This window comes from Hippopotamus amphibius, chromosome X, assembly GCF_030028045.1.
Source record: "Hippopotamus amphibius kiboko isolate mHipAmp2 chromosome X, mHipAmp2.hap2, whole genome shotgun sequence".
NCBI lineage: Eukaryota > Metazoa > Chordata > Mammalia > Artiodactyla > Hippopotamidae > Hippopotamus > Hippopotamus amphibius.
In genome coordinates, this window is record NC_080203.1 from 31,782,930 (window position 1) to 31,809,191 (window position 26,262).

Below are 26,262 nucleotides of genomic sequence, written 5' to 3' on the forward strand. Positions count from 1 at the left end.
GCGGCGGCCGTTGGCCGCGAGGAAAAGGAAAGCAGGCGGGCAGAGCCTCTGCCTTCGGAGGGGCTCCCTCCGCGCACCGCGGCCGCCCAGTCTCCGGCTGACCGAAGGTTAAGGGGAAATCAAGGGGCGGGACAGAGCCACCGGGGGCCGCTCCGCATCCCTCCCCAGTATCCCGCTCCGTTGAGCCGGGAGTTTTCAGCCCCCTCCTCTGAGACTCCCCGGCGGTCCAGACACTACAAGGGGGTGAATTGTCCGAGCCTCCGTTCACATGCTGAGCGTCTAGGGCTCGGTGGGGAGAGGAGGCGTGGGGTCCGTTTGTATTAAGTACCCAACGGTGGTGAGCTCGGAAATGACAGCCCACAGCACCCGAGGCTTGGAAACCCCAGGGCAGAAGAGGCGTCTGCTCTCAAGGACCGCTGGCCTCGGACTCCGCCTGTCACAGCTCAGTTGCGGGGCCCGCAGTGCGGCTCCCCCCAAGCGCCCCCTTTCTAAGCTCCACCGTGGGGCGGCAGGTGCCGCAGCTTCCCCACCCCACTCCCGTCCCCCACCGGCCTCAGCAGCACTCCCGGGCCGGGGTGGGGGGAGGTGTGGTGGAGCAGCGAGATTCCAGCCTTGGGCTCCGCTTCAAGCACCCGGAGATCTCGGTGAGGAGGAAGAGCGGGTACAGGGGTCGGGGAGGAGGGAGAGGAGGTCCGCAGGGCTCAGCCGCTGGACCCTGAGCGGCAGGGGGGAGGGGCGGGGGCTCCCTTCCAGTCTCCGGGGTCTGGGGACTCAGGGATGTAAGGCGAGAGCAGGGGGGGTGTGACAATTCAGCAGAGGTCGGGACGTACCACGGAGCCCAGTGGCGGGGGGGGCAGAGGACGTGGTCACCGAGGGGAGCCCCCGCCCCCCTTCGCAAAGGCCTACAACTGAGGTTGCAGGGAGAGCTGGAAGTGGGCTCTCGGGAGAGGGAAGCTGCGCGTTAAATCCGCCCTCTCCCCGCACCCCACTTCCGAGGGGGTGGGTGATAGAGGAGAGGTTGGGGTTGGAGCAGCGGCGAGGGGGCCCCTCCCTTGCACCTCCCCCCACCGGACTTGGTTGCGCCCGAAGTGTAACACTTTCTCTTTGTCGGAGGAGCTCCGCTGTTTCCTGTGCTGTAGCTCCAGTTGCGGCGGCGCCTGTGGCAGCCCTGGCGGACGCAGGAGCGATGGCAGCGACCGATATAGCTCGCCAGGTGGTGAGTGCGGGGCTTGGGTGCCAGCGCCGGGGCCGGGGGGCCTCGGAAGGGCTGAGGGGACCTGGCCGCCGCCACCGCCGCCGCCGCGAGGAGGGCAGTGGGCAGCATCCAGGAGCCAAGGCGCGGCGGGACTTCTGCTCCCGGGGTCAGCGACTCCGTCCCCCAGCCTCCCGTCCCTGAGAACCGTGGTGGCGGGCGGGTGGGGGGCCGGGTCCAGGCTGCGGGCCGGCGGCTGAACTTGCATTGCCCAAGAGCTGCAGTCGGCGCCGCCGCCTCCTTCGCTGCAGCTGCGGCCCCGCCGCTGGGGCGTTGTCGAATGAATGGCCGCACCGGCCGCCAAGCCCTCCGGGTGCCCGGCACCCTGGCCTCGCTCCTTCGAGCCGCGCCGGGCCGCGCCCCTGCGCCCCGCCGCCCGCCGGGACCCCGGCCTCCTCAGCCAGAGGGGCCGCGGGGTTGGGGTGAGCCTGGGGCAGGAGGCGGCGAGTGGTGAGGGGGGCGGGGAGGTGACTGGCTGGGCTAGGGTTTCTCCATATGCATTACATATGTGACTGCGTCTGTGTGTGTATCAGTGTGTGCGTATGAGTGCACGCGCGCGCACTCGTGCCTCCCCGGGCTGGCGGCTGTGCCCGGCTTGTCTGTGACCCTAGATGAGTCCGCCTGTTTCTTGGAGTGTGCTCACCTCCCTGGTGCGTGTCCCTGTGTGCAGATGCTTCTGTCCCCGTCTGCTTGTGCTGTGTGTGCGTCAGTGTGGGGTGCAGTCCGCGGGCCTGTAGGTGGCTGGCTGCGTATTTGGGCGTGTTTCTGAGCACCTGACCCGGGTTTTGCGGGCCTCTGGGGGTCTGTCTCCGGTGCGTGTTCAGTGTAACACGCTTGGTGTGCCAAAACCTGTGGAGCTGGCTTCTTGTTATGGGGACTCAGGAAAATAAGTGCGACGCTTGCAAAAGCGGTGCCGTCTCTCTCTTTTTGTTGGCAGCCGACTCTGGAAAAAAAAAAAATCTTCATTTAACGAACTGACGTTTTCCAGCCTGGGATGTGCAGAGAAATTATACTGAAGTGACCCGAGGCTCCGTGTTTTTTTTTTAAGACCAGAAGTTTCGTTGCAAAGGGAGGAGATGATTCCATTTGAGGGAACAACCTAGTCTTTCTATTCATCCATGGGTATCTGGGATTTTGAGAAGCCCACAGTTACCAGCACTCTGAGGTGAGGAAGGAGAGTGAGGTAGAGGTAGGTCAGATCTCAAGACATTAAATACTACTTGATGAAAATCTCTGAAACACACACGCACAGAGTTTTTAAACCTTGTGGCTTACTTATTTAGGGAAATAGTCCATGCAATGCAATTCCAGTGCAAAAATATATATATGTATAGCCTCCAGGTATTTGATGTAATTGAAATTGATTTGTGTTCAAAATCTGAATCCAGGATCTGGTAGTATTTTGTCTACAGGATATAGATAAATTTATTCCACCCTCTTGTTCCTGTTTGGAAGAGCAAGGTGATTTCTTTGGAACCCTCCCCCCCACCCCCACCCCCACCACCACAAGACCCCCAGCAAGGAGCTCTTTATGTAGTCATGATGTGGAAGAACCGGGAGTAGATGGAAGACCATGCTCTGTGATAATGGAATTTGAGAGAATTCTCTTCTCCCCAAGATTGGCACTGTGGTATGTGTTGCTTTAGTGTTTTGAGGGTTCCCAGAGTGCCTTTCTGCTCCTCCATTACCTACAGTTTAGCGGTGGCATGCCGTAAGTAGAGGAATTAGTCTCCTGGTTTACACTTGCTCCATCCTTAGTGACCAAGAAGGATGCTAATGATTTTTACTGTCAGCTAATTAATTTGCATCGACGTGTCCGTACTCTCTCACCAGTCCCCCTAGCCTGAATTAGGATTGCAGGGCCAATGTAGCAAAGGGGAACATTCCAGAAGGTTGTGTTTTGCCTCGGGCAACCCAGAGATCCCCTTTGTTCTGAAAATGGAGGTGGGGGTGGTTTAGGGCCAGTTGGTTTGCTTTGCTTGGTTCCAGTTTGCTCTGGCTGGCCTTACCCTACTGTATGGTGAAGAACATAATGAATGGTATGCCAGCTTCTGAAGCTGAAAGAGCAGCCGGAGCACTTGAGACCTTGTTAGCGTGATAAATGGGTTTCTGGGAAAACTGACGTCACTCTCCATGCCCCCCTCCCCCAGCCAGTGAAGCTCTTGTTTATGTGTCATTTGTCTCTCTGCTTGCCTTTGTGTCAGCAAGAAGTTGTAATTCACCGGGGGAAGATAGAATTAACTCAGGAGACCTTGGACATCTGGTTGCTGATTGTTTCTTCTGATTGTTTCTTCCACGGAAGGAGTATCCAGGGTTTGGGAAAAGAAGACTGGAAACTAAACCTAAGCGTGCCTAGATTAGGAGTTCTTTTTAATGAGCTCTGTGACATGGTGTCATGCAAGTAGCGCTCTGTTGTGTGTGTAAGGGCTGGGCTGTACTTTCCAGAGTCGGTTGAGGGTCACTCTGGCTTGTAAGGTGACATCATTAGTGATGGAAACAGGCTTTAGAGTTTCTGGGTAGGACCCTTATTTGGGCATGCATGCAACTTGGAAATTCAGCTTTTGTGTACATAATACAATCCCATCGCATTTGAATGAACACCGCAAAGATTCTGTATGACAAAGCTGCTTCTTCATCGTGTCCACGAGTGTTTATTTGATTGACTGCTAAGTGTCCCCAGCACTGTGGCTAACCCAGGTCAACTATATCAAAAAAAGTAGTAGACATAGTTCCTGGCTTTTACTCATTACAGTCTAGTTGGAGAGACAAATTGTGGACATGCTGGAATAATTAGAGAACTACAGAAGATTCTTGGGACATTCCCATCCCCAACCCCTGCCTGTGAGGTTGCTTGGGCCGCTATTAAAGTATACTCTGAGAGGTTCCATGGCTCGTCCAAGGTAACCTAGCAAGGCACGGTGCGGGCCCCAGAGGCCACAGCTCCTGGCTTTTGCATTGAACTGTTTCTTTCAGTGTTGCATTCTGGGGTCCAGGCTGTAAGTTCTGGCCCCTGGAAAGAAGGGCTCATTGATTCTGCTTTGAACCAGTCCCACAGTGTGGACCATGATACTTTCCTCCGATGGCAGCTAGGTAACGGTCTTTCTCCCTAAAGGAAGAGCTTGCAGGGCCTAACGTGGCCCCAGCTGGGGTGGGCCTGGGGCAGCTGTCCCAGGACAACCACCTACAGCTGGCTGCATTCTGCTCTTGCTATCAAAAGGCATTTAACCTTGATCCCTGCTGAAATGCCCTGCTTCAGCCATCTCCACCACCTCGCACTAAAGGTCATATTACACCCCGGTATTCACCCAACCCTCTACTGCAAATACAGCACTGAAGATAATTCTCATGGCCCCAAATATTAAAAATTCTTCAACCTAAGTCAAGGGTACATGGATAATCACTGTACTATTTTCCAACTTTTCTGTATGTTTGGGACTTTTCAAAATTCAAAGTTGGGGGGAAATTACACTGTCCGCCCCTCTTCCTACAAATGCCCATGGCCCCTGCCCCCAGGGAGTTTACAGTCTAGTCATGGAGGCAGACACAAATAACTACAATTACCCTTGTGATGTGCTGCAGAGGAGAGCTATTGCCTGCTAGGATAATTCATTACAGGGGGACGTGATCCAGCAGTGGACGGGGGCGGTGCGTGACAGGAAAGGCTTGCTGAGGGCTTTAACTAGGAAGAGGGTAGGTGTGAAGATGGGTGAGATCTCACTTCTACTCCCAGGCTGGGAACATTCATTTGTTAATTCACGCACTTTTATTTTCATTCATTCCTTCAACATGTGTTTATTGGGCACCGACTCTGCCAGGCCTTGTGCCAGGTGCTGGGGATACAGTGGTGGCCAAGGCACACATGACAGCCCTTTCGGAGCTTCCAGATGAGAGGCCGGAATAAGCCTCATTTCCTCTTCATATCCTAAAACCTGGAAATGTGTTAGTGGCGTTCTTATTACAAAACTGCATTACGGCTGTGCGATTTGTCTGTACAGTATAATGAGATTTTGATCTGCAGTCCTGTGCACAGCATTTACTTTGTAGAGTCTCTGCTGTAAATTTTCTATTAATTGCTGGCTTTGTTACCCAGCTCGGCCCCTCCCTTTGTGTGCTGTAAGGGAGCGAACTGCTTGCATTAGCCTGAGCAAAACTAATTAGAAAGATAAGCCCCCTGGAAAAAGGTATTCCAGAACTAAATAGGACTGATTTCTGGACTTGCCTGGGTTTCTGAATTATCAGAGCCGTGGTTTCGTATTAACGTGAACAACTGAGGAGCGCTTTCAGTTGTGTTTACGTTAAAACCACATTCGAGAGAGAGAAAAGAGAAGACAGGAAAAGAATACCATAGAGAAGTGTAACATGTCTCTTTCAACGACCTCAAAACACTTCCATCTGTATGATTTCATTTTCTCCAACAGCTTCCTGGACGAATATTATTGTTCTTTTCATTTTATGGGTTCAGGGAGACCTAATAACTTCGTCCAAAGTGTTACTGCTGGTCAGTGGATGAAGCCATGAAACACCTACCAGATGACACAGATTCCTTTTTTAAAAAACTCTGGCCTTTTCATCATGTTTCCAAGAGATAAAAATCCTACCATGTCCCCTCTTCCCCCTCTTTTCACTGCAACCCCCCCACCCCTACCCCAGTATACTCATGGAGGTTGAGAAGAGTATACTTGGGTGCTTTGAAGACTCTCTTATGTTAAAAAAGATTCTCAGCTTAAACCCCAGATAGCACAGTCATGGCTATGTGTGGGCTTTCTTTCTTTTTTTCCCATATTGCTTTAAATAAAAATCTTGGAGCCACCAGCCTTGTAATGATGGATTATTTTAAGTAACAACCGGGGGGGGGGGGCGCAGAATAAATTAGAAACACAGACCCTTCCTCCTCGGTTTGGCAGGAGGAGGCTTCTTCTGCCGGGATTTGAAACCGTGAGTTTCTCTGCTGCCTGCACAGAGGAAGGAGGCCACATGCTCGGGAGGGGGAGAAATGACGTTCCTGCTTCTGCAGTGTCTTCTCATTAGAGGCGGCCATCTGCCGAATTATGCAGCATGCTCTCCGCTGGCCCTGGAGTGGGGTCATCCCTTCCACTCAGTAAGGTGACTGGGGAAAAGATGTGCCAGCCTTCTCAGGGACAGGACCCAGGGCTCAGGTTTCTCCTGCCAGGGCCCTCTCTGGGTCTCAGGAGCAGAGCTCTGCTTTCACGGCCCTGATGAGGTGTGAGGTCGAGTTCGGTTTCCTTTCGCAGCAGAGGCCCCCAGCTCTGAGCACTGGCGCTGAGGCAGGAACTGGGTTTTTTCAGATCCCCTTTAAATGAGACCAGATGGAGGCAGAGGCAAATTCAGGCTCCCCAGAGGACAGTTGGGCATTCATCCAGAGGCCTGTGAGTAAACCTTTTTTTTCTCTTTTTAACAGATTGGAGATAACAATGGCCAGAACACCTAGGAAACTCTGTTTAAATAGCCTGATTCACAGGGAATCTGTCTGGCTTTTGTGGAGAAATTGACCCACCCTGGATAAGGGTCACCCCCGGCCTGAGGTGGAGATATTTTACCTAGAATCTGGCTGATTGGGTTCGCTAGCCCTGGGGCTCTTGAGCAGAGGCCAGGCTGAGGCTCAGGCCTGAGTCAGAAGAGAGGGAAATGGGAGCTAGAGGTGGGAGAGAAGATGCAGAAGAGGGTCACCAGTGTCTCCTGGCCTCCACCGCCTCGACTGCCTTCTGTGGCCCAGAGTCGCCTTGGTGAGCCCACGGGCTTCCGGGTCGTGTTCCGTGACCCTTCTCCTCTCGACTAGCATCAGCCACAAGCCCAATGTCCCAGGATTCTAGCAGCAGAAAGCATTCTATGTGCCACTTGAGTCACCTTTTCCGTCTGAGAGTGGTAGTCTGCTTGACAGGGCCCTGGGTGCCAGCACCACTCACTGCCACTAAATCACTCTGTGACTTGGGACAAGTCACTTCCTGCCTCTGAGTCTGTTTCCCCTTTTATAAAATGAGCGGGCTGGATTAAGTGATCTTTAAGGGTGTTTCCAGCTCTAACATTGTGCGCTTCTTGTGTTTCCTTGTCCTCCAGCCCAATTTCTTTTAGGTCCTTGCTTGCTTCTGCTTCTGCTTCCCAATTAGGTGGCAGAATTTAACTCCACCCCTTCCCTGCTTTGAACCCTTGAGCTGGGTGGGGAGACAGTTGTAGAGAAAGCAAGTCTGTGCTTTTAGCTCAGCAGGGTCTCTGGAACTGGAGTAGAAAGAAACAACCCTTCACATACTGTCTGTCCATCTGTGTAGGTGTATATAGCTGTTGTCTTCCTATAAAGGTGCATGACAGCTGAATTTTTGTCTATCGAATCCCCATTTAAATGCACTAGGAGAGCTGGCTATTTAATAGAATCCTGCTGTGAATCCTTTTATAGAATGAAAAGCCACTTTGGAATTGATCTGGTGTATTAAAATCCAGAGTTCCAGCTATTGGATTTGCCCAAACTGGGCCTTCTCCCTGTATGGTGAGGATGGTTTCCTTGGTGCTTCCCCAGGATCCCCTAAGCTGCTCCCCCACTGAAAAGCATTGGGGCCCCTAAGGTGTGCTGCTAGCTTTGGCAGGTTGTATATGTCCTCTGAAAGGCCCCCAGATTTCTCTCTCCCAGTTCAGGGCATCACTACCACTGTCAGTTTCCTCTCAGCTCCGCTTAATCAGAGCCAGAGAAATCCTGACATTTGATGTATTAGGTATATTGGCGTTTTTAAAAAAATGTGTTTGTATTTTTAACCTCTGGGAACCTAGCAGTGCTTTTGTGGTTCTTATGGCTGATAATACAGGATAAGAAGTGGCATTCACTCCCTCAGCAACACTGGAGGTAGCAGATAAGGCTATCATCCACCTGATTGTTTCATCAAGACTTTTTACTACATGTTGCAGGGTATGTGATTTGACTTTGACACCTGGTTCACCCAAATTTTATAATAATAAGGTATACTGTACAATAATGTTATATTGTGTGTATATATATATGTTATAATAAGGAGAATGATAAGGTTTTATTGGTTTTTGGGGTAAAATAAATGTTTTATATACAATAAAACCTCCTGAAAACTGAATACTTCGAATTTTCTGATTATCGGTTATGTAAAGCAACTTTTTGGCTGTAACTAAAGATTTTGCTAAAATATCTGAGGCCACCTTCCTACCTAGGAAAGTACCATCATAGAATCTTAAAAAAAATGACATTTTAATTCTGATTATACAAGTAAAATATGCCTACTGTAGAAAATTTGGAAAACAGAGAAAAGCAGCAACCCCTACAGCCCCTCCAACCCTGAAGCAACCATTGTTACCACTTTGGTGTATATTCTTCCAAGCTTTGAAAAATGCATATATACTTTTTTTCCCTCATCATTGGGATGATCCTGTATATACAGGGTTTTCTTTGTTTTTTTGCCTAACCGTATTTGGTGATCATTTTCCTATGCCATTAAATATTCTTAGAATATATTTTTATCAGCTGCTTAATATTCTGTCGCACATCATTGAAGTAGTCATTGAGGTTGAGCATCCTGAAGATTCACAGGGTCTCTCAGAGATGGATATTGAGAGCTGAGAATGGAGATAGAGGAAGGAAAGGTGTGAGAGATCAGGCCCATCAGTGAGTGACACATGGTGCTGCTGGAGAGAATCCTATTTCAGTGTTTCTGTTTTCCTAGCATCTCCGTCCCAAGGCCAGAGGAGAAAGTTGGGGGCAAGCCTGCTCATCGGCTGTGAGTTCCTAACTTTTTGCTTTGGTCTTGTCCTTCAGAATGACAGCTACTAACTTGGCCACCCCAGCTTTAGCTTTTTTTTTTTCCACCCCAGTTTTAAACAGAGGCAGGAAATTGTCCATCGACACAGAGGCACCCTCAGTTTCCGGAGGCTTCCTATATGTCTTGCTTCCTATGCCACAAAGGGTGGGGGGGGGGGGGAAGGGGACAGGGGTTGCCCACTTGGGTGCTTATGGGACACTTTATTTTCAGGATTACAGCAAGGGGAGAACGAGGCACAGCTGGAGCCGCCCTCACTCGGTCTTCTTAACGCGAACCTTCGTCTATTCAATTAAAGCACGCAATTGGTGTGTCCTCAGGGGAGGAGGCAGAAGAGAAAGAGAGCGTTGTTTCTGCCTGTGACATGAAATGTGGTATAACGTATTTCAAAACCGCAGGTGACTGCAGATAGGAGAAAACAGGAAATGTAATTGGGGAGGGGAGTGGGGGCTCTCCTAATTCTCAGGAGCACACATTCATTTTTGCCTTCCTTTTAACTCCTCTCAGACTCTGCCTCCTAATTACCGCAGTTGCAAAGCACAGGTAATGTGTGAATACATTCATGCTGTAAAAGAATCAAACAATGCGGAAGCACACTGACTACCCCCCTGAGTAAACCCCTAGTTCCAGTTTCCACCCCTGAGGTAGCCTGAGTTCTAGGTGTGGTGGGTGTCTTTTTAGTCCCCTTTCTCTGCACTCACATACCTTTACGTGCAAGTATACACATGTAGGGCTTTTTTGCATATATGGGCTGATAGTGTGCTTATTATTCTATAGCTTCTTTTTTTCTATATTATAATATGTCTTGGAGATATTCCCATCAGTACCTATAGACCTACTGCATTCTTCTTTTGTTTTTTTGAATTGGAGTATAGATGATTTACAATGTTGTGTGAGTTTCAGGTGTACAGCAAAGTGAATCAGTTATACATATACATATATCTACTCTTTTTTAGATCCTTTTCCCATATAGGCCATTACAGAGTATTGAGCAGAGTTCCCTGTGCTACACAGTAGGTCCTTATTAGTTATCTATTGTATATATAGTCGTGTGTATATGTCCATCCCAATCTCCCAATTGATCCCTCCCCACCTTACCCCCTGGTAACCGTAAGCTTGTTTTCTACATCTGTAACTCTATTTCTAGACCTACTGCATTCTTCTTAATGGCTTCAGAATATTCCAGAACATGCACATACCATAATTTAGTTAACTATTTGGGTTGGCCAAAAAGTTCGTTTGGAGTTTCCCATCACAGCTGACAAAAAAAAAAAAAAAAACCCAATATTTTTTCCCATTGTCGGACATTTAGTTTTTTTTTCTAGGCTTTCAGTATTATAAAAAATGCTGTAATGAATTTCCTTGTACTGTACGTGGATCTTGGTACAGGCATGTGAATTTCTGTAGAGTAAATTACGAGGGGGAGGTTACAAGGTCATGGGAGATGGGCCATTTAACATTTTGGTGGCTGTGGCCTTTCTAGGATCTCAGTTCAAAGCCTCAAATGTGGCACCACCTGCTACTCGAGATGATAACTTAAGGTTTTAGTGTCAGACGTGCTGGACCAAGTTGCCAGTTCCAGCTCCTCTTGTGCACTTTGTAATCCAGGAAACATTCAATTAACTGTAGTCAAGGCAACTGGGTCCTCAATTAATCGGGCCACATTAAGGAGAAAGAGGAAAGAGAGAAGCTATCAAAGGTTTAGAGAGGGAAGGGGAAAGAAACTTCTAGGGGCTGTCTTGGGGTCAGTGTCCATTCAGCCCAATGTCCTGTCCTTTTCACCTCTACATATTTACCTCTGAACAATGAGGACTGATATTCATAATGGTGACCTTGACATCTTCTAAGATTCATCAAAGCAGGAGTGAATGGTGCTCACTAGACAGGATTTCCTGAAGCAGGAACTGCATATACAAATTCATTTTCGAAGCTTTCTCAACTATAAGGATTGAGACATACATGCAGTTTGCTGTTTAAACCTTGATTAACAAGAAAGACACATTATCCAGATTGCATGTTCCCTAGTCCTCAAACCTTCCAGTTAACTTAGGTGTATTGGACACCGGGTAAAAAGATGCAGAAGAAAAAAGGATTCTAAAAGTTACCAGTGGACTTTACCAAATCCAGACCAATGGTTGTTTCTCTGTAATTCTTCCTGACTTCAACCTTGGCCTCTGGTGATAGAAAACTATTGGGTCATCTTGTACTTTTCTGATCATCACCCCTCCCCCGCCCCACCCCCGCTTGGAAGAATTTTCATCTTCCCATTCCTTACTTGTGGGCATGTCTTATATTCAATCTTTACTTCTTTTCTCCCTGTACTGTCTCTTGAAGAACACATCCAGTTTCCTACCTCTCACTGCTAAATTTATATCTCAGGCCTGCATTCTCCCTGAGTCTACAATCCCATATTGCTAAGTACTTACTGGATTTCTTCTCCTGGATAGATATGTCACCATGAAATCAAAACTATCCCATTTTCTTTAATATATAAAATGCTTTTGCAAATCCAGAGGAGAAAGATAAGTACCCATTTTAAGAAAATGGGCAAAGACATGAATAGGCAACTCACATAAACATAGACACAACACACATATGTAACTGAACGATAAAAAAAGCTCACTCTCACTAATAAATGCAAATTAAGGGACTTCCCTGGTGGCGCAGTGGATAAGACTCCCAGCTCCCAATGCAGGGGGCCTGGGTTCGATCCCTGGTCAGGGAACTAGATCCCACATGCCACAACTAAAGAGCCAGTGAGCCACAACTAAGACCTGGTGCAACCAAACAAATAAAATAAATAAATACAAATGCAAATTAAGTGATGATGCCATTTTTCAATGATCCAACTCACAATGGTTAAAAAGCCTCAGAAACTCAGTGCTAGTCTAAGTATGTGTAAACAGACACTCCCACATAGTGGTGGTAGAAATAGACATTTGTAATATTCTCTGTTGAATGATTTCTCAGTGTGTACCAAAGTCTTTCCAATGTTTGTGCCCTTGGACCCAGCAGGCTTTAATTCTAGGAATTTAGCTTAAGGAAATAATCAGAGACTATGCAAACCTGTAAGAACAAGAATTATTACTCATAATGTTGAAAACTTGGAAACACTGAATGTCTAGCAGTGGAAGACCGCTTGAAAAAATGTGGTCAGTTCCTGCAATGGAATGCTATGTGGCCAAAAAAGTAATGTTTTAGAAGTATACTTAATTACTCAAGAGAACAGCCATACTATATTAAGTTGTCCTGTTAGTAAGCCAGGCAATGAAAATGAATATATAGGATTATCCCTATTTCGTTAAAAAAAAAAAAGAAAAAAAAAAGAAAAGAAAAGAAGAAGAAGAAGAAAAAAATTTAAAAAAGCATTATGTATAGACTGAAGGGGAAATACCAATAAATAATAATGGTGATTCTGTCTGGAGAGTGATATTATGGGTGAGTTTTATTTTCTTCTTTATAATTTTCCATATGTTTTAAAATTGCTACAGTACACATTGATTACTCTTATTAAAAAAACCTGATAAATGTTATTTTAAAGTATTAGCTGTTTGAAACCAGGATCTTTGACTTTTCCACTAAAGCATCCTTTCCTGGCTTCCCTCTTTCTGCCCTTGGTGCCATCAACTCAAGCTCCCAGGCCCAGGACCTTGCAGCCTGACAGCTTTGATTACTCCCACTGTGTGTGCGCACTCACTGAGTCTCATCCTTTCTTTAGGATGGCTCTCCAATCTGTTCCTCCCTCCTGAGTCCCAAGTCAGATCAGTTCACTTCAACCAACATTTATCGTCACAGTGCCTAGCTGTCACTCTGCCAGTTCAGCGTTATTGGAGTCCTCTCCTAATATGTCTTCCTGCCCCTGCGCCCTCTCTCCTCCCACGGATCAGACGCCCTGCAGCTGGAACGATCTTTTGAAAACACTACTTGTGTCATGGCCCTCCCTGCTCAAAACACTCAGAAAGCCCCTTTGAAACCCCATTGCCTAGGGAATAAAGGCCATCCTCTTTCTTCTGCGATTTAGGGCTCTCACAGCACTGGGCGAGGCGGGAGGTAACTGTGGGCACGTGAGGGGTGCTTGGGCGAGGCTTTGACAATGAAGTAAATCTTGAAGAATAAGATGTGGCGCTCTCCCCACTGCCCTTCACTGTCTTCAGTTTGAAAAATTCCCTTTCTGCACCTTTTGGCACTTGGACCAGAGACCTTGGAGCACTTGAAGTTTCATGGTGCTGAATTTGGACACAAGAAGAGGCAGCCAGGGGCGGTAAAATCTGGCTCAGGAAACCTCAACTCTGAGTCCCTCCCAGTTTCTGATGCCCGCTAAGTAGGAGGCTCCACTGAGAAAGCATATTGGCTCTTAGGTTTCTGTCTCCCCTGCAGCGTTGAGGACCAAGAATGAACAGTGGGAAACTTACATCTTTCTTTGATTGCTTTGAGAAAAAGACGGAGAAAGGGGTGAGGGGAAGCAAAAGGGGTGAATGTAGCTCTGAGTGACGCGGGCCACTCGTGAAACCCAGCTGTCTTCAGCTACCCCTCTGGGGCCCAGAATATACCAACCAGGACTGAACAATGGCATATGGTTGTCTGTCGAGAATACTCCACTGGGAGTGTGTGGGGTGAGATGTGTGAGGGTAACAATCTTGCCAGATGGCAGGCGCCGGCACTAATCCTGTCTCTCACTCTGAGGATCTGGTGACACCAGTGGGAGTGGGATCCCAAGCTGGGTGCAGGGCTATCTGGGAACCAGTTCTGACAATGCCAGCTGCTGAAGGGCTCCCCCACCTCATGGGATGCAGCCCATCCCTCTTGGTGTGAAAGCCTACCCTTATGGACCTAGTCAAAAAGCAGGTCCCGTCCAGCCCGAGAGCTGCCTGCTAGTACAGCTTGTGATGCTGGTGCAGGCCTCCTGGCACTAACCATGCCCTTCGTGGATTGCTGTTGGCACCTTTCTGGTTATAGAAATCTCGGGGTAGCCCCACCCAGCAGAAACCGACTCCCCACACAGCCCACCGCTCCTGTTTAGCTCAGCTGTCTCTGGCTTCCACCCTCCTCCCTGCGTCCCTCCCTCGGGGCCTCTGGCAGTTAGCACGCTTCTTGAGTACATGCAGGCCCCTTTGGTCCTTCCCCCTGCCTCCTTGGAAACCTGCCTCAGTGTGAGGTTCTCCCTGTTTTGTAAAACCATTAACAGTAAGAAGCTTTGGGACCTCCAGGCGAAGCAAAGGCCCTCTGCTTTCCAGGGCTGTGAATGGCTTACCTGACCCTGATGGAGACAAGGGAACCAGAGGCAGCATGAAGGCAGCTCTAGCTGGACCATCACAGTGTTCCATGGCATCACGTGTTGTTTGGGGGTCTGAGGGGAAGGATAACCTCAAGGTACAGTAAGAACAGCAGTTACAGGCACTTCCCTGGCAGTCCAGTGGTTAAGACTCCATGCTCCCAATGCAGGGGGCACAGGTTCGATCCCTGGTTGGGGAACTAAGATCCCACATGCTGTGTGGCATGGCCAAAAAATAAAATTAAAGAAAAAGAACAGCAGCTACAGTTGCTGGGATGCGTATCACACGCTAGGCCCCATGCTCAGTGCTGGAAGAGCATTACCCTATCCAATCCTCACACCCGTCCAATGAGGTAGTAACTACTACTTCCTGATTTTACAGATGGGGAAACTTTGAGAAGTTCAGTAATTTGTCCCAGGTCAGGAGGTGGAGGGTAGAGGCCAGGACATGGAGGATGTGGGACTCTACTTAGACTTGCTTGATTCCAAAGCCTATTTTCTTAACCTCTATACTGTACCACCTTTGTTAGATCCCACAAAATGCCCTAGAGAGAAGAGTAATTGCCTTTTTGAAAAACTTATTTATTTATTTAGGCTGCACCAGGTCTTAGGTACGGCATGAGGGATCTTTAGTTGTGGCATGCATGTGGGATCTAGTTCCCCAACTAGGGACTGAACCCAGGCCCCCTGCATTGGGAGCATGGAGTCTTACCCACTGGACAACCAGGGAAGTTCCGAGAGGAGTAATTGCTTTTTGAAGTCCCTTTGTCATACTTACGGAACACTTATATGTATTCCAGGGATTGTACTAAGCTCGTTACATGTGTTGGCATATTTGAGTCTCCCAGTCACCTGTAAGTTAATATGAGGGTGAGTCAAAAGTTATCCGCACTCCAGTTATATTAAAACTTCTGTTGGCCGCACTGTCTTATCAGCACTTTCCGTCCAAGGCTACTGTCTCCCCAGTCACTGCTATGCAGGTGTGAACGTGTTACATCAGTTCATTTGTAACTGTGGCGTGAGCAAAAATGGATGCTCCACTTGTGATTTGCACGAAAGAAGAGCAGCGTGCAGTGATTCGTTTTTTGTGGTCTGAGGGTGTGCACATCTGCACACTTCTGCCCACACTGTCAACACTCTGCAAAAACTTAGTTCTGAGGTTTTAAAGCACCCTCCCTATAAGTCCTGATCTTGCTCCATCAGACTTTCACCTGTTTGGTCCCCTGAAAGCAGCTCTATGAGGACGAAGATTCACTTTTGATTAAGTGAAGACAGCAGTGCATTAGTGGCTCGCAGCTCAGCCTAAAACATTTTTTAATAAGGGGATACGGTGGTGCAGTGGTTAAGAATCTGCCTGCCAATGCAGAGGACATGGGTTCGATCCCTGCTCCAGGAAGATCCCACATGCCACAGAGCAACTAAGCCCGTGTGCCCCCCCCCAAAAAAAAGGGGATAGGAAAGCTTGTTGACAGATGGACAAAGCATATTGAAAAGCAAGTAGATGATGTCAAAAAATGATTAACTTTTCTAAAAGTTGATTAAAATAAATTCTACAGGGACTTTCTAGGTGGTGCAGTGGTTAAGAATCCACCTGCCAATGCAGGGGACACAGGTTCGATCCCTGGTCTGGGAAGATCCCACATGCCGTGGAGCAACTAAGCCCATGCACCACAACTATTGAGCCTGTGTGCCGCAACTACTGAAGCCCACGCACCTAGAGACCATGCTCCACAACAGGAGAAGCCACCACAATAGGGAGCCTGCACACCACAAAATGAAGAGTAGCCCCCACTTGCCGCAACTAGAGAAAGCCTGCATGCCACAATGAAGACCCAACACAGCCAATAACTAACTAACTAAATTAATTAATTAAAAAAAATAAAATAAAATAAATTCTACAGCCAGAGAGTGGATAATTTTTGACTCACCCTCGTATTATCTCAAATGACAGACGTGAAAAGAAGCTGAGTCTCTGCGAGGAGAGTTAACCCCAGGCTAGGAACCTTCTCACCCCCTGCCCCTGCCCCCACGCCTTACAAGCCCCCTCTGTAGTTTGCTCTGCTGGAATTATGTTGACATTCATTATGGAGCCTCAAGGATGCCTGGACCCAAGAATCCATGATTTCCAAGCTAATGGGTCATTTTGCTTTGGATCAGGGACTAGCTAAAGGGAGATGGGCCCGGGTGGGTGTTACTTCCTATCACGGGGAGCATTTGGATGGGGAAATGAGACCCAGGTTGCTTTTAAGCACATTTTCATTTTCTCCCCTTCCAAATTAGGGTGAAGGTTGCCGAACTGTCCCCCTGGCTGGACATGTGGGGTTTGACAGCTTGCCCGACCAGCTGGTGAATAAGTCAGTCAGCCAGGGCTTCTGCTTCAACATCCTGTGCGTGGGTGAGTATTTCCATAGCAGGAAATTTTATTACAGAATATGGATCCTTAATGGCTGGATGTGGCTTTGCAGGTAATTAGGTTCAATAGTGTGTCATTCTCATCTATTTGCAAGAGTGTTTCTCCCACTCTTCTTTTATCCCTCTGCTTGTTTTGGTAAGCAGCTGGCTGTAGTTACATTTTTCCCTGCCCAGACCAGAATGTGGGGCCATACCTCGGGGGGAACTGAGCTGTGTGACGCCCAGTGGAAATCTTGTAAGGGAGCTGGCTGGCTCACCCACTCCTGTCAGGTTTGTTCTGACTGCAGAAAATAGGAGCCAGGGCAGAATTGGGAGGGAGATAATGGCTGTGGAAAGATGCCTGCTTACCAGCTGTGGGCAGTGGGTTGGGCCTGTCTGTTTCCTCTGCAGCCCTGCTGTGCTTGGTACAATTTGAGCTCAAGCGCAGGGACCACGCAGCTGTGTGCCAAGTTCTTTTATTCTTGTTAAGTGTATCTGTGCCTGGACCTTTAGCCTCAAGTGTGGGAATCGTGTTTTAGTCACCTCTACTGTGCTAATCACAGCACAAAGAGAGTTCAATAATGTACGTGAAATGAATGAAGGAATTATCCCCGCAGGAACCACTCACTATACTTCTTAAGCACTTTCCCATGTTAGCAATTTGGGTCCGTAGTAGGACTCTGGGAAGTGAACAGAGCAAGTGGCATTCATATCCTCACAGAATAGATGGAGACCAAGAAACGCGGGAGGACAAGGGACTCACCTGAGGCGACACAGAATAAGTGGCAGAGTTGTGACAAGGACCTAGGTCTGCCTGACCCTTTGTCCCTCCCACTGCTTCTGCAACCGCTGCCAACGACATCTCTCAAGAATGCAAAAGCACTTTGGAAACTGTCAAGCACAAACCAAACAAATCTGAGGAACAGCAGTTCCTTGACATTCTTTAAGAATCTCTCCTTAGACCTTCAATAATCCCAAATTTGCAAACACAATCACAGTGTATAATTTTCACTATACAGTGCAGCAAGGCATACCTGCATATTTTCAGTGACGTACCTCCAAAGCTTAATGAATGTATAAATACATAATAATGGCAGTTTTCATGCCGGTTGGAACACTCAAACACTTTTGCTAATTGCCTTCTCTTATTTTTGTATAGAGCATATGGGGAATTCATTCATATTGAGGGTCTGAACCACTACTGAATTGGATAGTCTACTCTCTAATGTAGTCTAAAGTTCTGTTTTGTAACTAAGGTCATTCATTTTCTTGGACTCTTTATTTTTTCTTCTCCATCCCCGGCACTCCTCAGATCATTTTCTCTCAGAGAAAAACTGCATGCTTAAGGACACGTAGAGAAAACAAAGCCACTTCTAAATATGGGTGACAAGTGGTCAGCTAGGCTCACTCACTAGCAAAATGACTCCCTCCCACACATCAGCTTTGGAATCTCTGAGATGAAAATATGTGCTTCAGAGATGTACATATCATGGGCCTGAGAGTCCAGATCTAGGCTGTTAATTCTTTCAATGCCAAAAGTCTACTTATGGTTACGATGAGGTGCTGTTAGGGGAGGGATACAAAATAAACAGCAGGCATGATGATCGGCATCAAGATCAAATGCCATCACATCCAATATTAGCACTGCCAGATCTCTCCCATCTCTGGCTGGTGGCTAATTTATTTCACATAATATTTGATTACTGAAAAACTTCCACACAAACATATTGGAGTCCCTTGGCATTCCTCCCAGAGCTCCGGATGACCTGCACTGAAGTCGAGGGGATGAGAAGTGAAGTGACGGTCCAGCCTCATCAACCTCTCAAATCAACTGCAATTGGGTGGGCAGTACAGCTTTAAGAGGGAGGCCATGTAGGTCAGAATGGCTCTCTGAGGGCTTCCCTAGTAGCACAGTGGTTAAGAACCTGCCTGCCAATGCAGGGAACACAGGTTTGATCCCTGGTCCGGGAAGATCCCACATGCCATGGAACAACTAAGCCTGTGTGCCACAACTACTGAGCCTGCGCTCTAGAGCCTGCGAGCCACAACTAATGAGCCCATGTGCCGCAACTACTGCAGCCTGCGTGCCTAGAGCCCGTGCTCCACGACAAGAGAGAAGCCACCACAATGAGAAGCCTGTGCACCACAACGAAGAGTAGCCCCCTCTCGCCGCAACTAGAGAAAGCCCACACACAGTAATGAAGACCCAACACAGCCAATAAATTAAAAAATAAAATAAATTTATAATAAAAAATTAAAAAAAAAAAAGAATGGCTCTCTGAGGGCAAAAATGGAGGGTAATTGGACATGTGGACCGCAGGCTCCCCTAGGGCCCAGAGGAAGAGGCAGCCAAGCTCAAGGCAAAGTGAGTGGGAGAAATAGTAAACCCCTACCCACGCAGGCATCATACAGCTGCACCTGCTTCTCTGTGTACCTGTGGGGATGGAATAGCTCAATTGCCCGGGACAGGCCCTCCAAGAGAGGAAGGGTAGGAAGAAGACCCTCACACCCAAGGAGTCACCTCCTCCCTTCCTCTCCCTGGTTATGCAGTTTTGGGAAATGGCTGCCCTAATAGCTCCCCTCTTAGCCCTGCAGGTGCCCCCCTTGGATGCACCTGCCCGGACTGGGTTAATGTCGTTTCCCATCCGATCCAAAAAAGCCTGCAACTCATGCATCCCCCTCTCTGGCTCGGCTCACAAGCCTGTCATTGCTCTGAGAACCCACAATTTGGGCCAAAGTCACAGCGGCTTACAGTGGCTCTAAGGCTGCAATCTCAGCCCAGCCGTGGGCCTGGGTACTGTCACTGACGTGGCGAAGGGTCCATAGCTTGGATGCTGAAGGTGATTGTTTCTCTCGCAGGAGCTTCAGTGACCATACTTTCACGCCTACCACCTGTGCGTAACGGTCCGTTTTACTCCCTTGATGATTATTATAAAACGGTCCTGCTTGGGCATAGAATATGTTTCCCCAAAGGATGTTCTTTTCTTTTCTGATAGGGCATTTTAAGTGTAAAATTATGGTAACACTGGCTTTGGTTATTAACAGAGACCTAGAATATTTTTTATCACAGTATTGTTTATCGTGGTGCTGGGCAGCTGATCAGGGGCCCCAGCCTAGTGGAGTGAGTACCCTACGTGCATAAGTGCACATGTGCATGTTGGGATTGAGAGGGAGAATTTTTATGAATCCAGAGTGCAGTTTATCCATAAGGGCACTAATAATGACACCTACAATCATTGTTTCTAGAGGGCCAGGCACATGGGTGTGAGCATATTATGGCTCCTCTGCAACAGGCTCTACGAGTAGGGTGAAGTTCCCCTCCCCCTCTAAAAAATCTACTAGTCCCTTAGCTTTGGGAATCACTAGGATCTCAGGATTCTAGATACAGTACAGGAGGCCTCGGAGGAACCATGGGAGTCAGCAGTGCAAACGTTCTGCTGGGAAAGAGCCCCAAAGAGACTCAGCCCTCCGAATGGGCCAGCAGCAGAGAATGCCTGTGACGAGCCCAAAGGTCATAATGGTAATGTTTACTTTGAAGCTGCTCAGGATTCCAGACTCAACTGGGCTCTGTTGAACTTGGAGAAAAAACATACAAGAGAAGCAGGATTGAGGCTCAGTGCAGGAGGAGGGGAAGAGCAACTAGCATTCTCTCCAGGTCATGGGGTGATGGTTTCATCCCTCCATCTCTGGGAGAGGCAGCTGTCCACCTGTGTAAGATAGGCTGCCAGCGGTGGTGTACTGGTCAGCGTCGAACAACCCACTCTCAGGAGGAAAGTTGCCGTGCTTTGTAGCATTTGTCGATTTTCGTGCTGTCATTATTCCCACCATAGCTGGCTTTAAGCTGCCAACATGACATCACTACACATGGGCTTGGGAAGAACTGCAGGAAGCTGGGCGAGCCGTCTCCAGCACACCACTGCGCGCCAGGTCTCTGCAAGATCAGGAAGGAGTAGAGGGCAAGGTCCCAGAGCCAGGCAGGACCTTGTCCCCGTCCATAGACTCCCTCGGCCAACAGGAGTTCCTGGAGAGTTTCCTTTTGGACACCTTCCTGTTGAACTCAAAGACGTTCCTCTTGGTTTATTTCAACATTCGGAGCCGGAAGAGACTAGCTCCATGTGACTGCGAGTTCCACGCGAACGGGGATTGTGGCTGTCCTGTCCAGTGCTGTATCCGCGGTCCCGAAACCCGTGCCTGGCTCCTATTAGAGGTTCTGAGTATGTGTTGAATGACTGAATAAACCAAAATATCATGCCTGTGGGACACCCTAGAGCATACCTGGGCCCCATGTCAAACTGCCTGTAGTCAAATGCTGACATCGCCACGTACTATTTTTGTGACCCTGGGCCGCTTTCTTCCTGCACATTTTGTAGCTGAGGAAGGTGAGGTGCAGAGAGACTGAAGAGCAGGGACAGATTCATGCAGCTGTGAAGTGGTTTGGTTAATCCATCTGTAAATTAAGGACAAATAGTAGTATTATCTAATACACAGGCTTATTTCAGGGAATAAATAAGGAAATATATGTGAGGTATTTACAGCAGCGCTCACACAGTAAATGCTCCAGAATCAATAGCTGTTATTATTACTACACAAACCCGCCCGTTTTATGGAAAAAGAGTCCAGAGAGGGGGAAGGGCTCAGCTTAGGTCACACAGTCATTTAGTGAGAACCTGCCTGGATGGGACTCTGCATTTCATCACTTGCAAGGACTGAATTGCACATGGTACCAGAGGATGCAGATGTTAACAGCAGATGAGGAAAAGGGCTAAGCTTTTCTTTGTCACAGTGGTTTTGAACTCAGGGTAGAGAGGTCAACATCAGACTATCCCAGGGAGTGTAGTTTGAAAAAGCAGATTTCATATTCCATGTTTTAAATTGAAATTCTTTTTTAAAAAACCTGGTGTCTCTAGGATCCTATCTACATTAAGCCAAGTGAGAGGCAATCCTCCTGGCTGGTGGAGATGACTTAAAAAGGGTTAAGAAACCCTGCTGTCCACTCTGGGGAGGGAGGAGGAGAGAGAAATTGACCCCTTGGGGCTCCTCAGGTTTCCTGCTGGAATTATAATGGCCAAGTCCCCACCTCACTGCAGGGGTGTGGAATCTGCTGACCTGATCCGAGTTAGGCCGAGAGCGGCTCCCCTCCCGCCCTCAATACTGGGCCCAGGACAGCATCCCAGGCTCAGGCTGGGTCTGTGCCAGCCACGGAGAGAGAGCTCCCACCCCTCCCCTCCTGCAGGCTCCACATTGATGGAAAACTGGAACGGGAGCGCTCGATAGCAATGGGACGAGCGCGCTTGATTTTCTGCCCTCTTCTCATGTTGCATTTGTCACAATTCCCTAGACACCCGCTGGGTCTTTTCTTCCAGACACTCATCATTGAGCATCTAATTTCCACAGCCCTTTTGCGCTGGCAGGCATCTGGGTGGTCATTTTCCCCGTTGCCCTGCCCTGCTCAGCCCTCCCAGCCTCCCTTTCTCCAGCTGCGCAAACAGGGCGGGGCCCCTTCCTCTGTGGTACTGCTCCCGAGGTCTCTGTGTGAGCGTGCTAGGTGCTCCGGGGAGGACCAGAAGTTGGCCGTCCCCTGCTCTCTGAGAAGTCTTAGGATCAGGGAGTCAGGCAGCCAGCTCTGGGTGCTGGGGAGTCAGGGCCCACCACGCTCTAGATGCGGCGGGGCCTTCAGCACAGAGCTCAGGGAGCAGGAGAGAGGGTCTGAAAGTGGGGATGTACACGGGCCATTTATGAGACACATGCAAAGATTGGCTAAACTGTATCCTGAACCTCAGCGCCCAGAGGGAAGGCGAGTTAGGGGGAGGGAGCCGCCCCCACCTTAGGGATGATATATTGCTTGGCCAAGTCTGCCACCTCCCATGGCAAAGGCCCCCACCTCACCACATTTTTCTGGGGACCCAGATACTTCCCGTTCCTTTAGGGAGGGAACAAAAGGGCCTCTTCTGGGCGAGTCTTTGCTGCTAATAGGTATAGCAGACCCTGGCTGGAAACACGATCTGTGTGAGGAGCCATTTCACTGCACCCTGGCAATCAACCACATTCGTCAGACCTGGCTATGGGATTGGACTGGGGGGCCGGGGAGCCAGGCTGAGTTGAATGTTCTCCTTGTTTCCTCTCTCTCACCAGTCTCTCCACATACAGAAAGCTCTCAGCATGGACAGATATTTTTAAAAGCACCTCCCGCACTCAGAGCTCAGTATGCGGGTTAAAAGAGGTTTGTTTGCAAGATGCAAAGCTGGACACACCCAGAGGGTGGAGGGGAGATGGACCATTTACGGTTTGGGGTTGTGCAGCTCTAACCCTAGCCCTGGACTGCCCTGCAGATATGTGCTGTCGGTCACAAGAGGGGACTTGCCAGGCCAGGATTTGCCCAGTGCAAACCCACTCCCCCATTCCCAACTGGAAGGAGTCCTATCTCAAGGCTTGGGAGCAGGGAAGGGGAGAAGAGGGGTGATGATAGCAGAACAGCAGGGTAGCCCGGGTCGTCAAAGCGCAGTCCTTGGTTCCTGGCAGTGTCTTGACATCCTTTGAGTCTCTCAGGAATAACCTCCAAAAACCTTCACCAGTCCCCACAGCCCTTCCCCCTCCCGTCTCCCTGGTGTGAAAGCCAAGACTTTTGAAATTCCAGTGGTTTAATTTATTAGTATCCTGCAGCCTGTTAGTTAAACAAACAAATGACTGGCTTGTTTGAAATTTAAAGGGAAGGATAATTTGTGGCCTGATCCCCTCCCCATTAGCTAAAAATGGTCTTCCCACTGGGATACACATCCGGGTGCTGTCTGGGCCTGGCAGGGAGAGGTGGGGACTAAGACGAGAGGATATTTATTTGATGAGGGACTGCTGTTCCTTTCATTTAAACTTGAAGATAGTCCTTAAATTTTTATTATGAAAGCTATACACGTTCCTTGTAGAAAACTTGGAAAACAGAGAAAAGCATAAAGAAAGAAGTGAAAACTGCGCATGACCCCACCCCCCAGACATGACCGTTGGTAAGAGTATGTGGTATGCCCTTCCAGTCTTTTTCTAGGCATAACTCTACTGCACCATCACTGCCTTTAACACGGTTTCTTTTTCTGACTATAAAAACAATGCCTTGAGCTGGGACGAATTGGGAGGTTGGGATTCCCATATATACATTACCAACAGGAAAAAAATATCAAATTGTACACTTTTAAAAAAATTTATATCTTTAAGAAAAGAAAAAGAATATATGTGTGCGTGTATAACTGAGTCACTTTGCTGTACAGAAGAAATTAACACAATATTGTAAATCAACTTACTTCAATAAATTTTTTATTAATAACTTTAAAAAAAATAAAAACAATGCATACTCAATTTTGAAATAACACAAATATATGAAGACTAAAAGGAAAATTACCCAATCCCACTATCCTGAGATGACTAGTGCTAATACGTTACTGCAATTCCTTACACTCTCTTTTACTTAACTGAGATCAAACAGTCCACATAGTTTTATGTGCTCTTCACTTAGTGTCTTACCACGTACCTTTTCCCATGATAATGTGTAGTGGCTGCGTGGTCATTGTGTGAATGCGTCATAATTTATCCTTTTGTTTTGCAGGAGAGACAGGTTTGGGCAAGTCCACCCTCATGGACACCCTGTTCAACACCAAGTTCGAGGGGGAGCCAGCCACCCACACACAGCCAGGTGTCCAGCTCCGGTCCAATACATATGACCTTCAAGAAAGCAACGTGGGGCTAAAGCTCACAATTGTTAGCACAGTGGGCTTTGGGGACCAGATCAACAAGGAGGACAGGTAAGGGAGGCGGTGGAGGTGGGGAGGCAGGTGGGAGGCCACAGGGAGGAGCTCACCGCACTGGGGTCCTGCTGGACCTCCTTTCAGATGATGCAGGCAGGCAGCAGAGAGCTCACTAGTGCCGCCTCCACCCGGGGTCCCCGTCTATTTCACTGTTCCACTCCACACACTTTGCCAAAAGAAGGATGTCTTTCCATTACATTCGGCAGACATTTATTGCGCTCCTACCTTGTGCCAGGTACTGCCGTGCTCTGACAATCTAAAAAGGAATGACCTTGTCTCTGCCCTTGAGACAGACTCACGGGGAAGCCTGGTCTTAAACAAACAAGTTCTTTTGAGTGTGACCTGCTCTGTAAAGGACAGGGTACGCAGAGGTAAAGGACAAGTTACGATCAGAACACGAAGGAGAGAACAGTCAGCTCCATGCGGGGAGGGCAGGGTGGCCTGCACAGAGGAGGTGGCCCTGAGCTGGCCCTTGAAGGGCGAGCAATTTTGCTGGACAGACAAGGGAAGGTTGGGAAGGGCATTCCGGGCAGGGACAGCTGCTTATATGAGGGCAAAGGGATGTGGAAGACCCTGTGGCATGTTCTAGGGGACTGTGCTTGCTCTGTTTGGCTAGACCAGGGGCAGAGTTCCTGTGAAGCTAGTGAAGCTTATTTCAGGGCTCTCAGTTGCACACGCCCCTCCAAAGCCCTGGAACTAATTTCTAGTCATTGCGTTGTTTGATCTTTCTTGGAGGGCCCTTCAAATCATATAAACCTAGGGCCCCATGATACCTGCTCTGCCCCTGGGCCATTGCTTGGTGTGAGCTGGGGGAAAAGTGAGGGGAGATGAGTCTGAAGAGGAAAGCAGGGGCCACATCATGGAAAGGTTTGTAGAATATGCAGATGTGGAGCCATTGAAAGGCTTTATGAAGTAGAATGATGTAGTTGGATTGGCCTTTGAAGAAGGGGTTTTGGGATAGTATGGAAGTGGGCTGGAGAGCAGGAAGACCAATTGGGAGACTGTTGGACCAATTCGATAGAGGCCAGCGGTGAAACAGTTGCTGAGACAGGGAGGAGGAGACAGATTTGATAACTATTGAGTAGGTAGACTCAACAGGACTTGGTAGAGTCTTGGCATGGGGTAGGGAAGGCAAAAGAAGAACCTAGAATGAGGCTTGGATTTCTGGCTTTGAAGAGCGGACAGATGGTGGCAGCATTCAGTACGAGGTATTATAAGAGAACCAGGTTTAAAAAGAATCAGCTCTGTTTCGGACACGTCGAGTTTGAGCTGCCTGCGGACCATTGAGAGAGGAGATGACCTTTATTGGTAGGCAGGTGAATATATAGGGTTAGAGGTCAGGAGAGGGTCTGCACTGGAAACAGACTTGGGTTATCAAGGTATAGGTGATATGTTCCAGCCACAGACACATGTAAGATCATCCAGGGACTGGAGCCGAGCGAGACGAACACTGGGCTAAAGACAAAGGATGTTAAGTCAGCAGATGGAGGAAAAGACATCCTGGAAAGAGACTGAGCTGGAATAAGCAGAGAGGTAGGAGGAGAGACTGGGGGTGGTTGAGACTGTGTGCCAGTGAGGGCCGGAGTGAGGCTCAGATGAGGACAAGATGAGGGCTGGGTTGAGGGAGGGGGAGGGGTCAGGCACCATCTGCATTTAACTAAAAGTCACATGGTTATCACACGTGCTCTTCGCAGAAAAGGGCATTTTTCATTTTGAGCAAAGTGTCTACTCATCCTTTGAGGATTCCCTGGCTTCTTAGATGAACTGTATCCC

General features: G+C 48.5%; 1 protein-coding gene across 5 annotated transcripts in view; it reads left to right on the top strand.

Annotated features, from left to right (window-relative positions):
- Positions 1 to 201: 201 nt before the first annotated feature.
- Positions 202 to 26,262, top strand: part of SEPTIN6 (septin 6) — a 65,759-nt gene continuing 39,698 nt past the window's right edge. For 3 of the 5 annotated variants that reach the window (XM_057718676.1, XM_057718677.1, XM_057718679.1), the window contains exons 1-3: positions 1,107 to 1,216; positions 16,592 to 16,706; positions 24,291 to 24,486. In XM_057718676.1, coding sequence (XP_057574659.1) covers positions 1,187 to 1,216; positions 16,592 to 16,706; positions 24,291 to 24,486 — 341 coding nt within the window. In that variant the 5' untranslated portion in view covers positions 1,107 to 1,186. Of the gene's footprint in view, positions 244 to 1,049; positions 1,217 to 16,591; positions 16,707 to 24,290; positions 24,487 to 26,262 lie in introns of those variants that run through there. The other 2 variants (XM_057718680.1, XM_057718678.1) reach the window with 2 other exon arrangements.